The sequence below is a fragment of the Pediculus humanus genome, genomic scaffold, assembly GCF_000006295.1.
Source record: "Pediculus humanus corporis 1103172107667 genomic scaffold, whole genome shotgun sequence".
Lineage (NCBI taxonomy): Eukaryota > Metazoa > Arthropoda > Insecta > Psocodea > Pediculidae > Pediculus > Pediculus humanus.
This window is the reverse complement of record NW_002987276.1, coordinates 657,699-674,399: the sequence shown is the minus strand read 5'-3', so window position 1 is coordinate 674,399 and position 16,701 is coordinate 657,699. Positions and strand designations below refer to the sequence as shown.

The 16,701-nt window shown below is 33.9% G+C and overlaps 1 protein-coding gene across 1 annotated transcript; it reads left to right on the top strand.

The window, feature by feature from the left end:
- Positions 1 to 1,899: 1,899 nt before the first annotated feature.
- On the top strand, positions 1,900 to 15,079 carry Phum_PHUM285750 (Fasciclin-2 precursor, putative; the record flags this gene model as incomplete). Its single annotated transcript, XM_002426872.1, has 16 exons — positions 1,900 to 1,912; positions 2,630 to 2,801; positions 2,891 to 3,045; positions 3,150 to 3,415; positions 3,502 to 3,656; positions 3,745 to 3,981; positions 4,075 to 4,240; positions 4,327 to 4,693; positions 4,777 to 4,905; positions 5,008 to 5,276; positions 5,365 to 5,551; positions 12,643 to 12,847; positions 13,967 to 14,039; positions 14,548 to 14,582; positions 14,855 to 14,914; positions 14,995 to 15,079. The coding sequence occupies 16 exons, from the start codon at positions 1,900 to 1,902 to the stop codon at positions 15,077 to 15,079; spliced, it is 2,574 nt and encodes an 857-aa protein (XP_002426917.1).
- Between the last annotated feature and the right edge of the window lie 1,622 nt (positions 15,080 to 16,701).

The following is a 16,701-nucleotide window of genomic DNA, read 5'->3' as shown; positions in this document are numbered from 1 at the left end:
TTCTTTTCTTTTTTTTTTCTTCTCGTTTTTTTTTTCTTGTAGCACGTGCGTGTGTGCGTGTGCGTGTGCGTGTGCGTGTGATTAAAAAATTACTTGATCTTTACGTCATCGTACAAAAAAAAAAAAAAAAAATTTGTTATTGTGAGTACCAAAGTGGATTCCAAATCGAATCCTCAAAACTTTTTTATTTTTACATCGAACGATTCGAAAAATGGAATTCTAAATATAAAAAGGAAAAAGGAAAGTTTGCGACAAAGGATTTGAATTTGAAATCGATTTTCCAAAAAGTTTTCTTCGATAAATGAAAACGAGGAAGGCAGGAAAGAAAGAAAAAGAAGAAGAAGAACAACAACAACAAGATACTATCCGGGTGAAAATGGAAAAAGGAAAGGAAATTCCTATTGGAACGAAAGAAAGAAAAAGAAATATACATAGAGCGAGTGAGAGAGAGAGAGAGAGAGAGAGAGAGAAACAATGGAAAATTTTTGTTTTTTTTTTTTGTAAACTCACCTTATGATGAATATTTAACCGGAAGAAACGTTTGAAAAAATAATAAAAAATGTTTTTCCGGTCAAAGTTTTATCATTATTATTATTAATATTGGGTTTTTCTTTTTAAAGTTTATCGAAGAAAAGAAGCAAAAAATAAACAGCAAATTTTTAAATGACGGAAAAAGAAAAGAGAGAGAGAGAAAAATGGTAGAAATGAGAGAATGTCGAAAAGGGGAAATGAAAACTTTCATATTTCAAAATATAAGGTTACAAATTAAACTAGACTATTCTATCTCGTATATATTGTTTATTTTCTTAAGGAGAGAGAGAGAGAGAGAGAGATGGATAGATACAACGAATCGAAAATGATGGTAATTGAAAAAGAGAAAGAGAGAGAGAGAGACGAAGAATAAATGTCTGAAAGGGAATAAGATGATTCAGAGAAGGAGGAGGAGGAGGAGGAGGAGGCTGTGTGAAAGACAGACTTACATCATCGGGATTTCACAAAAAAAAAAAAATATTGATTTCCTTAATAAGGATTTCATGTTGGTTGTTGTTTGTTGTTTGTTGTTGTTTGTCGTCGTCGCCGTCCTCATCGACGTCGTCGTAGTTTTCTTAAAGGAAATGAAAGAAGAAAGAGAGAGAGAGAGAGAAAGAGAGAAAGATTTTTCTTTATTTTATTTTATTTTTAATTTATTTTATTTATGTCGTCATAATGATTACGTCATTCACCTCGTCGTCGTCATCGTTTTCGAACTGATTTGCCATATTATTGCCTCGTCGCTTTTCATTATTTCAAAAATGATGAGTCCAGCGTGTATATTTCCCTTTTTTTTTTTTTTCTTTTTTTCCTCTGCTCTCGAATCGTCATATTTCTTTCTTTCCCTCCCCTTCCCCTTCCCTCTCCCGCTTTCCTTTCCGTCCTTTTCCATTTTCTAAATTAATTAATTTGTATTTTATTATTATTATTATTAATATTAATATTTTAAAATTTTTTTTTTCTTTTCCCCCATCATCATCATCCTCATCTTTAAATTTATTTCTTTGTTTCTTTTTTTTTGCCCTCTTCCCCCTCTTCCTCTTCATCTCATCTAAGGGGGGAAGGGGCCTTCACCACCTTTCTTGAGTTTTCTGAATAGTTTTTATGATGATCATCATCATCATCCCTTCGAATGGTTGCCCCGTAATCGCACAGCTTTTCTTTTTCTTATTTTTTTTTCTTCCCCACTAAGAGTTTCGTTTTTTTTTAAAGGAAAAATTTTATTTTTATCGTCTATCGCTAACATTATTATCATTATCATTATTATTATTATTATTATTATTATTATTATTATTATTGCTGTTGTTTGTGAGGGATCGTAAATAATACGGACTTGTTACGGAAAAGTTTCTTATTTCGTATATAAATATGAAAAGGAAAAGTGTGTCCGAGGGAGAAAACATTGGAAAGGTGGAGGATGAGATGTGCCGGAGAGGGGGAATGAGGAGGAGAAGGAGAGAGAGGCGGAGGGAAGAGTTGTAACGGAAAATTTTGGAATATTGTATAAAATTTTTGCATCCTCCTTTACCTTTCGCTTTCTCTCTCTCTCTCTCTCTTTTCTACCTAGTAATTCGCTCATCCATCCGTTCACCTTTTTCCCTTTGTTTAAAGCCTTTTACCCACGTCGCGCTCGAACGCACTCACGCGGACACGCACACGCACACATTTCTAATATAATATAACATCGAACTTAATCAAATTTTCCTAAAGTCGTATAATAATAATAATGATAATACGACGTCGTTATTGTCGTAAAGTTTTCTTTTTTTTGCTCTCACTTCGGTAAAGATTTCAGTTTAATTAACAGAATTGAAAGTTTTCTCGAGAATTCGAAGCGAGTTGTTGTTGTTGTTGTTGTCGTCGTCATCGTCCTCGTTGTCGCTCTCGAACGACATTTTGTCCCTTTTTTTTTTTTTTTTTTTTTTTTTTTTTGTATGAAAAAAGAGAGAAAGAAAGAAAGATGAGAAAAGATTTAATTCGGTTAAAAGTGTATATTTAGTTAGATTATTATTATTATTATCGAACGAACGGTCGAATAAATCGCGTAAATTTTTTCTCAATGTTCTCATTATCATTATCATTATTATTTTTTTTCCAGATTCTTCTTCGGCGAAAGAACCGACATTGATTATATCGCCGAATTCTCCGGTGCAAATAAAACCGGTGGGAGGAAGCGCGTTGCTCACATGTCAACCGGATGTAGAAAATCAAAATCTCGTTTCCGATTTGTCGTGGAAAGGACCACAAAATCTCACGATCGATCAGCACTAGTGAGTTAATGATTGATTGATTGATTGATCGATTGATTGATCGATTTTTTGAATAAAATTAACAGGAAATCCGTTTTTTTTCCTTCCAGTCCCGACAGGCAGTGGGTTAAAACGGAAATCATGACTCCGAACACTTTAGGTCTTCTTCTGGAATATTTTAGCGAAAATTTAGCTGGAGAATATACTTGCACGGCAAATTACGCGAGTTATAAACTATCGAAATCCGTTCGATTAGAAAGCATATGTAAGTTTTTTTTGTATAGAAGAAAGATTGCCAAAAACGGAAATGAAAGTTTTCTCTAAAAGAAAAAATTTTTCATTTTTTTTTTTTTTATTATTATTAAACAGATCCGATTAAATTTGAAGACGCACCGGAAACTCAAAATCCAATTATAAACACCGATTACAAAGTTAAGTGTAAAGTTTCGGCGAATCCACCTCCCCAAGTTGATTGGAGTAAAAATCGGGAACTCATAAAACCATCCAATCGATACATAATCGAACCCGACGGTTTACTCATATCGAAAGTGAAAGAAACGGACGATGGAGTTTACACGTGTCGTGCCATCGTCATAAAAACCGGAGAACTCGCCATAAGGCACATTAAAGTCGAGGTAGGTCAGCCAAAAGAAAAAAGAAAAATTCGTTGCAAAGTATCAATCGATGGATTGATTGATTGATTGATTGTTTCCACATACAGGTACACACTCCTCCGACGATTCATTTCAATAACAGCACGATAGAAGTAATCGAAGGTGAAATAGCATCCGTTCCGTGCATGGCAGAGGGAAAACCTAAACCGACGTATTCGTGGATAAGAAAAGAAAATAATGCCAACGTTGCCAAAATGTCCAGGTGAGGCGAGCGTCGACGAACGAAAAAAAAAAAAAAATTTTTTTTTGCTTGTTGTAGATTTTTTAAAATTTGTTTTTCTCCTCGACAGGTTCGGAGTCAACGAATTGACCGGAACGATGACGATAAATCCGGTCGAGGAAAAAGATCACGGAGAGTATAAATGCGTGGCGAGTAACGCTGCTGCCAACGCGGAAAGAATAATAAAAATATCGGTGAGCAGCAAACCGAAAATAGCACCCAATAAAAATGTGACGGTCGTCATCAACGAAGATGTCAAATTGGAATGTTTGGCGAGAGGAAGGCCCGCGCCTAAAATATCGTTCAAGTTTGTATCGTTTCCCCTTCCGCATTTCCACACACACACCCCCCCCCCGCGAGATCGAAATCGTAATGTCGGTAATTTTTTTGTTATTTTCAGAAAATACGGTTCGACGACGAGAATGCTCGAGGGAAGACAATTATACGATCCGAGAGTTTTCGTGACGAACGAACAAATCGGGGAAGATGAAACAATCGGAAGTTTGCTCATACAGCAAGCCAAAAAATCGGATGATGGATTGTACGAATGCATAGCGACAAACACGGTTGGTATACCGACGGGTCGCGTCACACATCGCACCTTTGAAAAAAGGGTCACTTTGACACATCGTATATATATATATGTTTTCAGGCTGCGGAATCGTACAAAACCGGACACGTGACCGTAGAATTTCCTCCGTCATTCGAAAACACTCCGATCAACGAAACGTGGACGTGGGAAAGGAATCCGGTTAATCTCACGTGCATCGCCGAATCCATACCCAACGCGACGATCAATTGGAGATTAAACGACAGGGATATAGAAAATGATATACACGTGAGGAAATACGGGAGCGGACCCGTGAGCACTTTGTTGGTTACGCCCCTGAGCAATCAATATTACGGAGCGTACACGTGCGTCGCGATGAACATACACGGGGGTGCGAATCACACGATTTTCTTGAAGGAAGCTTTCAGGCCGAGCTTTCACATACAAGCCAAAATGGAAGCCATCACGGGTAAGAGGATTTGATGGGATTTTATCGTTGAGTTGTCGAAAAACTCGCTCGTTTCTAAACGATTTGTTTTCTTTCCCCCCAAGCCACGACGATCAGGTTCGTGATAACGAGTTCTCAAATAGATGGCGGCATACCTATCAGGTCTTACGTTGTCCAATACAAATTACTTCACGAAAGTTGGAACGATGCTTTAAACAGGACTTGGGCACTCGGTAAGCTAACTAAAGTATTTTCTATCGTTTCCCCCCCTCCCCCCTCACTTTTCATCTTGATAATGTTTGTTTATTTGTCTTTTTTTTTTGTTTGTCCGACAGGAGTACCCTACGTCGTGGAAAATCTTTTGCCTCAAATGTCTTACAGCTTTAGATTCGCGGCACAAAACGACGTCGGCCTTGGAAATTGGGGTCGGGAAGAATTTTACACGATGCCACAGAGGTCCCGTCCCGGAGAACCGATTATTTTACTACGAGACGACGAAAGAGGTTTCGTGCAAAGTCCATACGATCACAAATTCGAACTCAGATGGAAAATTCCAGCGGATAATGGCGAACCAATAGACAGATACGAAATCAGATGTTGCGAGGTAATAATGATAATAATGATGATGACGATGACGAGAATGAAATTAATGGAATTCCGTTGATGTAATATGTGTGCGTGTGTTTGTCCAGGTCGTGCGAAGAGATTTAAGGTTTCAAGAATTATCTTGTCTAGACGAGATAAGAATAAACAAAAATGAAGGAACGTCTTTCCTGTTAACGGGTTTAGCATCTGATTCCTTTTACAAAGCGGAAATTAGAGCTCATAATTCCATAGGAAGTTCCGCTCCGGGAATCACGATATTTCGAACGGCGAGGGGTGAGTTTTCATTTTCATTATCTTTATTTTATTATTTGTTTGTTTTTGGTTTAAATATGAATCAAAAGGGTATCGGAAAAGGAAGGCGAAAGTGGTGGGGGTGCGGAAAGGAGAGGGAAACAAACCGGAAGGAGTGAGGAGAGGGAGGGAGGGAGAGGAAAAAGGAAAACAAACACGATGATGTATTATTAACATACCTGATCTGATTTATATATACATATATCCGAACGTCTCAAAAAACGAAATTTTAATAATAACAACAACAAAATGATCGATGTATCGATCGATAATCGAAATTATCGATGGATCGATCGATCGATGGGTTGTTAATTATTAGCACTTTTTCTCTTTTCCTTATTTTTTTTTTTTTTTGTTTGGTTTTTTTTTTTTTTGTTTTTTTTTTCTTTTTCTATTTTTTTTTTTTTTTGTTTGGTTTTTGTCTTTTCTACTCTGGAATTTCCAGATTCAACCCTTGGTTATGCTTCAACGTCGACGTCATCGTCGTCAAGGATCTCCTCATCGTTCAATGGAAGTTTCATCTTCTTTGTCGTCGTCACGTCTCTTTCGTCAATATTACGACGACGTTGACCACGCGACGACTTCGATGTTTTTTTTTTTCTCTCTCTCTCTCTCTCTCTCTATAATAATCATCCCCTTGAGTTTTAAGTTTTTTTTCTCTCTCTCTCTCTTTCTCTCTTTCTGTCTTTTTCTTTTTTTTTTTTTTACGTCGTACGTCAGGTTCGACGACGATGGGATTTTTTTTTTTAAATATTGAATCCGATTCGCGATGGAAAAACGCGTTATTACGACGAAACGAAAAAATTTCTAGAAAAGACTGAGGGTGGTTTCGCGTTAAAAGGGGTTGTTAAAAAGGGTTTTTTCGACCGGAAATCCTCCCGTTTGTTCGTCTTTTGTTTTGTTTTTAAACGGCGGTTCATATAAAACATGCACGTGAGCGCGCGCGTTCGATTGTTTCAAAACTTTTTTTTTTTTTTTTTTTTTTTTTTTTTTACTGCCCGTTAAGTGTAATGTTTGATAAAACGTATTTAAAAGGTTTGATTCACGTCCTCCTCTCCCCTCCCCTCCAATTTTTTTTTTTAAATGTTGTTTAATGTTGGGGAGAAGGGGGTTTGATCGAACCTTACAGTTACCCATGAAATTATTATTATTATTATTATTATTATTATTATTAGTTTTTAATTGTTTGCCTGGTTTAGATTTAGCCGTTTTTTGTTTTGTTTTTCATTAAATCATCAAAATTTTTTTTTTTAATATTTCATATTAAATGTTTTACATGTTCACCGTTAAACAGTAGATGATTGATTGATTGATTGATCGTTTGATCGATTGAACGATTGATTGATTGATTGATTGATTGATTGATTGATTGTAGACTTCGTTCGTTTTTACGCGCGCGGCTTTTTTTATTATAATTATTATTACGAGCTTTTTTTTTTTTGTTTCGATTGGTGGCAGTGTACTGATTTTGTCAAAGTTGCGACAAAGTTTTATATATATATATATATTGTCAAACACGACGACAATTTGACGCCGTTTTACAAAAAAAAAAAAGAAAAAAAACAAAATGGTGGTGACGGGTTTTTACGTCATCACCGCACATTTCTTTAATTTTGATGGGATTCGTTTCGACAAAGGACGACGACGACGACGATGACGTCGATTGAATACGTCACAACAATAGAATCCGCGACGTTTGATAAGACAAATTTTTTGAATAATGTTTTCCGGTCGGAATTTGTACTCGAACGTGTCACCAGATACGACGATTACGACGACGACGACAAACTGTTAAAAAATTAAATTTTTTTTTTTTTTTTTTTTCCTTCTCGTTCGTCTCGTTGCCAATCGAACAATAAAAAAAAATTTCCCCCCCCCCTCTCTCTCTCTCTCTCTCATTGTTTTTTCTCATTTTTAAATCATTCATTGATTTATTAAACGCATTTAAAAAAAAAAAAAAAAAAAAAAACATTAAAGTGGTTGTTAATAATTCATTTCGCTGACTGTTGACACGCGTAAAAAAAAAAAAAAAAATTTTTTTTTGAATGTTTTTCGTGTTTTTTGTTGAAAAAAGTCGAATTGACGTGTCGGGAAATTCGTTTTTATTTTGTTTGTTTCCCTTTCCCTCTCTCTCTCTCTCTCTCCTCCTTCTTCGTCTCGTTCCTTTCACTTTCATCTCATTTCCTCATCACGAATCACGTGTTTAAAATTTTTTTTCTTTTTCAAAAAAAAAGCAAAACCGAAATGATTTGCATAATCAGGTACTTAGTTACACGAATTCACGCACGCACGCACACACGGACACACCCGAACACCTGATTTTGTTTGTTTGTTTGTTTGTTTGCTTTGTATATAGAATTGCACATGTAATAATCATTTAATCACGTTTAAAAAACTTTTATTATCATTATCATTATTATCATTATTATTATTTTTTTTTTTGTTTTTTCTCTTTAACGTAGTCGTCGTCCTGAAATTGTAGTCATTGTTGTAGTAGTTGTAGTAGTAATAGTAATAGTAGTAGTAGTAGTTTACAAAATTATTCATTCCCGCCGGATGTTATTCATTATTATTATTATTATTATTATTTTATTGTGTCCTTGCATGATGATGACGTAATCGTAGGAAAATGGGAAAAAATGCGCCGCGTGCGTTTCGGGAAAAAAATTAAAAAAAAACACGCAAGAAATTAAATTTCCGTTTTGAGCCCGCTTCGTTTCTGTCGTCATTATTATTATCATTATTATTTTAATTTTTATCCCGGTTTTACGACGTTGAACCGGAAGGGGATGAGGATGGGGAGTAGGGGGGGGAGAATTTTACGCGTGTCGCAGTTTCAACAAAAAAAAGAAAAAAAGAGAAAAAAAAGCAATAAAATTTATTATTATAACACAAATGCGATTAATTGTTATTTAATATAGATTATTATTATTATTATTAAATATAAATATAATAAGTTGTAATCGTTTGGTTTTTATTCATTCATTCATTCTGTTATTCATTCGCGAAAAACGTTTGATATTGTCCAGATTGGAAATTTGAGGGGGGAAAAGCGTCTCTCCCTCCCTTTCTTCTCCTCCCGCTTCCCCCTCCTCGTGTCTGGAGAAAACGTCATGAAGATGTTTTCCGGGTGTGTGAAAGATTGAGAATTTGCTTCCTCTCTCTCTCTCTCTCTCTCTGTCTCTGTCTCATGTAAACACGCTCACGCACACACACCCCTCACTTTCACTCGCCTCCCCCTCTCTCTCTCTTTTTTTATATTTTTGTTTCTCTTCTCCGGTTGAAGTAAATAACGTCATTGTAGTTAATATAATAATAATAGTAATAATAATAATAATAATAATGGGTAATTAAGGTCACCATCTGGACAAGGTTTGTTAATTGGGAGAACATTTTTGTTTTTTTTTTTTGGGGGGGGGAATTTAATTAACATAAATAAATAGTCGTCGTGGTTTTGTTGCGGTCAGGGAAGTAGGAGAAAAGAGAGGGGAGGGGTGGGGAAGGAGGGAGTTACGGAAAAGCTTTTGTTTTCTGTTGTCGTGCGACGACCGAATTCAAATTCTACGAAAAGACGGAATCACGGAATTTCTCTCTCTTTCTCTCTCTCTCTCTTTTGCATCCTTGTCGTCACACGTCATCATTTTTCTTATAACTTCCTACTATTGTACTAATTCTCTCTCCTTCCATTACATTATGTTTCCGAACGCGCGTTTTCCTTTTTTTCCCTACCTCGTACGCGTTTCTCGGTTTTTCTTCAATTTTCATTTGTTCAGGAGACCCCCAGGTACGTTGTCTGTATATGGATGGGAGACACACTCGTGTTCGTGTTATGATCATGACAATTTATTTAAATTTTGCTATTTATTTGCGGGTAAATATTTTTATTTATTTATTTATTTATTTACTTATTGAGTTTATTATTAGATTTAAAATTTATTGTGTATTGATTGATTATGATTGATTGATTGATTGATTGATTGATTAATTCGCTTGAATAATAATTATTGCGCTTTTTTATTTGAATGCCTTTTTTTGATTTATTAATTTTTTTTTATATTTATTTTGTTTTATTTGGCTTTGTTTCTTCCTCTCTCTCTTACTCTCTCTCTCTCTCTCTCTCTCTCCTTCTCTCTCTTTCACTCTTGCTGTCTCTCTCTGTCTTTCTCTTTCACTCTTGCTGTCTCTCTCTGTCTTTCTCTCTCTCACACAAACACGCAGACACACTCATGCACACAAATTGTATTTCCTCTCCTTTTCCTCTCCTCTCCTGTATTATTATTATTATTTATTATTAATATTATTATTATTTATTATTATTATTAATATCGTCGTCGTCGTCGTCGTTTAACGCGTTTTGCATTTTGTTTAATTAATTAATTTATATAACTTTTAATTAATTAATTAATTAATTTTTTTTGATAATAATAATAATAGTTTTTATTTATTTATTATTAATTACGGATTTGATTGATTGATTGATTGATTTATCGATTGATTTATTAGAATGTAATAATAATTATTATTTTTAATCACGGGTTATGTATTATTAAGTACGAATGTTAATAATTAATTTAAATCATTATCATTATCATTAACATTAACATTATCATTATCATTATTTTTTGATTAACGGTGCGTATCGTTTTTCCTCTTACCCCTTTTCCCCCTCATCCCCCCTTTTTTAATCTTTTTTTTTTTCATTTAAAATTTCGAATTTTTAGCGTGAGGAAGGGATCAATTTGGAAACATCCTGAAAATCCTGGATACGGTCGTGAAAAATAAAAAAAACATATCCTAATTTTTTTGATTATTTTGACTTTTCCCGTCGAAGTAGGGAAGGGGAGGGAACAAAAGGGAGGTAGGGGGAGGGGGAGTTTAAATAATAGTTTTATTTGTGGGTTCCTTCCGTATGAATTTAATAAATGTATTTTTAAAAACTCTCGTCGTGTCAGCAATTTCGTGCCACGGAAAGAATTTAAAATTTTTTTTTTTTTTTTAAGCAGAACACTTTTCCTTTTCGCTTGGTTTCGACTCGTTCCCTTCCTCCCACTCTCCCACCCTCTCTTCCTTCTTTCCTTCACGTTTTCTCCATTTACTCTTCGCTATTTCCAGGAAGGCAAAAAAAAAAAAAAAAAAGAAAAAAAAGAAAAATGTCACATTTGGAGAAAACATGAGAAAGGTACAAAAAAATAATAATAATAATAATAATAATGAAACCATTAATATTTTTTTTAATAACAAATCTGAATAAGAGAAAACAAACACAACAAAGAAACAAACAAACAAAACAAACAGCAAAAAAAAAGAAAGAAAAAATGAAATTTCGTGACACGTTTTTTTAAATAGTTTTTCGGTCGGTCAATATTTTTTTTTTTTTTTTGTTTTCCCTTTTCTTTTCTTCCCCTCCCATTTTTTCTCACCCCCCCCCTCGCTTACTTTTTTCGATGCACTTTCGTTTGTTTTTGCGATACCCCGCTCTCCCTCCCATTGTCACCCCCGCAGAGCTTATGACGTTTGTAATTACTTTCGATGTTTCTACGATTTCTATCCGATTGTGTCGTACCTGGAATAAAAAAAATTTGGAAAGGGGGAATGGGGAAGAAAATTGAAAGGTGGTGGTGGTGGTTGTGATGGTGATGGTAACGGGGGTGAAAGGAAGAAAAAAATGGCGAACGTTTTTCTGATTTTTCCTCTTCTTTTTGTTTGTTTTTTTTTTCTCTCTACAACTTTTATTGTTTTCGATTTTCAATTTTAAAAAACTGGAATTTTCTCTCTCTCTCTCTCTCTCTTTCTGTCTTTCTCTCTCACATATAATTTGACATTTTGAGTATTCAAACACACACACAGAGAGAGAAAGAGAATGAGAGCATCTAACACACGAGTTTATTCCAATTAAATTCGATTAACATTTTTTTTTTTTTTTTATCGATTAAGGTGTCGGTTCCAACAGGCATTTTCCAAGAATTTTCAAATTATTGTTATTATTATTTTAATTTTATTTTTCGAAAAAAACGAAAACGAAAATGAAAATGAAAATGTTTGTTGGAATATAAAGGGATAGAGAGAGAAAAAAGAAAAGAAAGAAAAGAAAGGAAAAAAAATGATTATTGAAAAATGGCGCGCGTCTGCTTTGGAAATTTAATTTTTTTTTTTTTTTTTTTTTTTTTTTTAATGTTTGGCTTTTGGAAAAGAAAAATTCTGGAGAAAAACTTTTAACTTGCGGTTTTTATTTTTTTTTATATTTCTTCCAGGCTTTTGTTTTTTTTTTTTTTTTCCCTATTGTTAACGGTTTTTATTTATTAATATTTTGTCTTCTGCTTTTGATATATTTTTTTTCTTTTTTTTACGTAGCGCAAACTTTTTGTTTTTTTTTTGTATATGTTATTGTTTAGGCTATGAAACGTAATAACTACATCACGTGATTTCGGTTCATTTAACTCATTTTGAAAAATTATTATTATTATTTATTTTGTTTTCTTCTCAATATTGGTTGTGTGGCACCCCTGTCGTCGTCTTTGTTTTTTTTTTTCCCTCGGGATGATTTTGGTAATACGCAATTTCCTTTTCCCTCTCTCTCTCTCTCTCATTTTTTTTCAGAACAAAAAAAGAGGAAAAAAATTACTACTTACTTGAAGCTTTAAATTATTTGTTTTTTTTTTTTTTTGTTATCTATTGCCACGAAAATTTTATTTTGTTTTTTTCTTTTTTCTTCTTTTTATCTTTTTCCACGTTTTTGATTTCGGTTTCTTTATTTTTAATTCGATTATTTGATTGATTGATTGTCGATTTATTTTGTTCGATTTTGTTCAGCTTTGTTCATCTTTGTTCAGGTTCCTTCTGTCCTGTTTTTTCTTCTTCACGTACCCGTCAAGAGTGGAAAATTTTGAAAGTTGGAAAATAAACGCGCCAAAATCATCATTTATAATTTATTATTATTATTATTATTATTTTCTTTCTTCTCTTTCTCTTTTTGTTTTATTAATTATCATTATCATTATCATGATTAACATTATTATAATTAGGGTTTATTGTTTTGAATAACTATAACTTACACGGGGATTGTGTTTGTACAGGTATCGATAAGGATCACCTCGTCGCTTCAGCGAATCAAGGACTTTTTCTCAGCAGTGCTGCCATTGTTGGCATTGTCGTCGCAAGTCTTTTCCTAACACTCATCATAATTGACGTCAGTTGTTTCTTCGTCAATCAGGCTGGTCTTTTTTATCTTGTTTGCGGGACTAAAAAAAAAGCACCACAAGAGGAAAACAAACTCACAAGGTAAATAATAATACAAATTTTAATTTTTATTATCATAATAATTTTATTATTCAAAATTTATTTTATATTTTAAATTTCGGTAATGTTATCGTGAGGGGGACGGGGGAGGACAGGCGCTTATGAGGGGGGTGGGGAGGACACGCACTCGTAAGGGGGCGGAAAGGGGGGTGGGGAGGACACGCACTCGTAAGGGGGGCGGAAAGGGGGGTGGGGAGGACACGCACTCGTGAGGGGGGCAGAAAGGGGGGTGGGGAGGACACGCGCTCGTGAGGGGGGCAGAAAGGGGGGTGGGGAGGACACGCGCTCGTGAGGGGGGCAGAAAGGGGGGTGGGGAGGACACGCGCTCGTGAGGGGGGCAGAAAGGGGGGTGGGGAGGACACGCGCTCGTGAGGGGGGCAGAAAGGGGGGTGGGGAGGACACGCACTCGTGGGGGTATTATTGTAGTTTTCTAGTGATGTAGTTATTAATCTCACCGCATGCTCTATACTCACCTCTCTCACTCTCACCTCTCTCACTCTCACCTCTCTCACTCTCACCTCTCTCACTCTCACCTCTCTCACTCTCACCTCTCTCTCTCTCACTCTCTCTCTCTCACTCTCTCTCTCTCACTCTCTCACTCTCACCTCTCTCATTCTCACCTCTCTCATTCTCACCTCTCTCATTCTCACCTCTCTCACTCACCTCTCTCATTCAAATCTCTCACTCAACTCTCTCATTCAAATCTCTCTTCCTTCTCATTCATTCACCTCTCTCATTCAAATCTCTCTTCCTTCTCATTCATTCACCTCTCTCATTCAAATCTCTCTTCCTTCTCATTCACTCACCTCTCTCATTCAAATCTCTCTTCCTACTCATTCATTCACCTCTCTCATTCAAATCTCTCTTCCTTCTCATTCACTCACCTCTCTCACTCAAATCTCTCATTCACCTCTCTCATCCTTCTCATTCACTCCCCTCTCTCACTCACCTCTTTCATTCACTTCTATCTCTCTTCCTCCCTTTCTTTCTTTTCCCTTTCTCTCTCTTTCATTCTTTCTTTCGCACACACACACACACACACCTACCTCCGACAATGAATTTCTGGTAATTTTTGGCATATTGTATGTATATTATGTTTAGCTTATACGGTTGGAGATTTCCCCTCCCTTATTGCAATCACCGGACGACGACGAGTTACGCAGGGGGTGGCGCCGTACATAGCGGCATTGATTTAGAAATTCTTCCTCCACCAGATTCTGATCTTGCCTTGTAGTAAGAAGACTTGTTTTTTTTTTTTTTTTTAGTAGTCGTCGTTGTCGTTCGTCTGCGTCGTTGCCTGAAAAGTCAATAAAATTATTATTAAAATTATTATTATTATTATTATTGTTATTATTTTCTTTTGATCCTTCTTTCTTTTTTTTTTTTCTTTAGATGCTTTTTAAATGTACCTTGCTTTGTGCCTACCTTTGTTTAAAAAAAAAAAAAAAAAAAAAAAAAAACTCAGAGAAAATGCTTTGATTATTAAATTAATGGTTATTGACACGTACAAAACTTTTTTTTTTTTTTTTTGAAATCAAGTGACACGTTAATTATTTTCTTAATTAAATTTGAAAAGAAATAAAATAAAATAATAAATATTTTTTTCGAAAGTCGTTTGTTAATTTTCCCGAGTGATTACGCCGCCATTAAACAAAGCCCCCCCCCTCCCCCCAATCAAAAAGAAAAAAAAATCGTCCACCATCAATCAATCATTTCTGTTTGTTTGTTTGTTCGTTTGTTTGAATCGAAGCATTTTTTCGAATTAAAAGATTAAAAAGTAATTTGCAAAAACGCGAACGTGTCTGTCGATTGTTTTTTTGTTTTTTCTATTCCGTTTGTTTGTTTGTCTGTCTGTTTTGTTAGCTCGCTTGTCGTAATTTTGCTGTTATGTAGTAATATACGAATTAGTGTCGTTTGTTCGTTTGTCGCCGCGCGATTTTTTTAAATAACTTTTCAAAAAAAAAATTTTTTTTTCTTTTTTTTTTCCAGCGAAGAAAAAGAACTCCTGAGAGAAAATGGAAAACCTAAAGTTGAAGTCATGGATGAAAGGTTCGTATATATATTTTACCAGGGAGGGGGAGGGGAGAGGGTAGTAGTAGGGATCGGGTAAATTTTGTTTTGTTTTCCAGACTGAAAAAAGAAACGAGGCTCACGTTCGATGATAAAAATTCATGTGTGAAAACAACTTTCGTTGGTAAAGATTCCGCCGTGTAGTGTGTCCGATAACACCCACGCACTCACGCACACATACTGGAAAGTGGATAAGAGGAAAAAGCAGAAGACAATATATGGAATGGAAGGAGGGTGGATGGAAGGGGAGGGAGGGGATTTCAATTTTAACTCTACCAAAGATTTTTTTTTTTAAAGTGACATCTGGACAAGGAAGATGAGGAGGAGAAACGGGAAACGAATGGGGAGGAGAAGAGTGTGTAGGGAGCAAGGGGGAGGGGGAGTGAAAATCAATCAACCCGATGACGTACTTATTAATAATAATAATAATAATAATTTTAAATGTGTTCAATAAACGAGACTTTTTTCATGTGTAAACGTAAAAAAAAAAAAAAAAAACGTCACTGTTTGTAATTGTTCCTCTCTCTCTCTCCCCCTCCCTCCCTCTATCTGATTCATTCATTCATAATCTCTCTATCTCTGTCTCTCTCTTGCGGTACCTTAATTTTAAATCGAATTTTTTTTATTTTTTATTTATATGACGACATTAAAAGTATTTTTAAAAAAAAGTTCTAGAAAATTCTTTTATCATTATTATTATTATTATTACGTATTACGTAAAAAAAAACGAATAAATATAGACGTAATTGATTAAACAATTAAATAAATAATTAATAAATAAATTAATTAATTAATAAGGAAATTTTTACTATAGTGAATTTTTTTTTGTATTTTTTATTACGAATACACGTGCGAGATATTGATATTATCATTATTATTAATAATTAAATAAAAGTATTATTATCATTATCGTTATTGACGACGATGATAATAAATAATTAAATAAATAAATAAATAAAATAAATGTTGTTCGCTTTTTATTGAATGTGTTAAAAGTGCAATTAATTAATAAATTAAAATAAATTTGTAATAAATAAATTTATGTATGGATCGCTTTATTATTATTATTATTATTACTATTATTATTAACGTTTTTTTTTTTTTGATTGATTAATCGAATACGTAAACACATAAATTAATAATTAATTAATTAATTAATTACGAAAGTTACCTTTCTTTTCAACGAACGAAACGAAAACAAAATATCAACATTATTATTATTATTTTAAATTTCTTTTTCCTCATTGGTCATTTTTTTTATTATTATTATTATTTCGTAAATGTTCGGCCTAACGTTTGTTCATGTTTGTCTCATTATTATTATTATTATCAACGAAAGTGTAACGATTATATTATGTATGTATGTATGTATAATTATTTTTAATAAATTAATAAATAAATGATGAAAAAAAAAGTACTTAAAAAAAATTAAGCGAACAATCATTTATTATTATTATTATTATTATTATTATTATTAATTTGTATTTTTATGACGTAATAGTGTCGCTTACACACGCACACACACGTGATTGAATTTATGTGAATGAATGTGAATGAATGAATGAATGAGTGAGTGAGTAAATAAATAAATTTGTAAATTTTTATGTTTTTTTTTCCTTTTTCTTATTATTATTAATATTAAAATTGAGTTTATTACGTAATAGTAATAATAATAATAATAATAATTTTTCATTTTCAATAATGTGCCTGAGTCTAAAAAAAAAAAAAGTAATAATAATAATAAATTAATTTTTTTTTTAATTTTT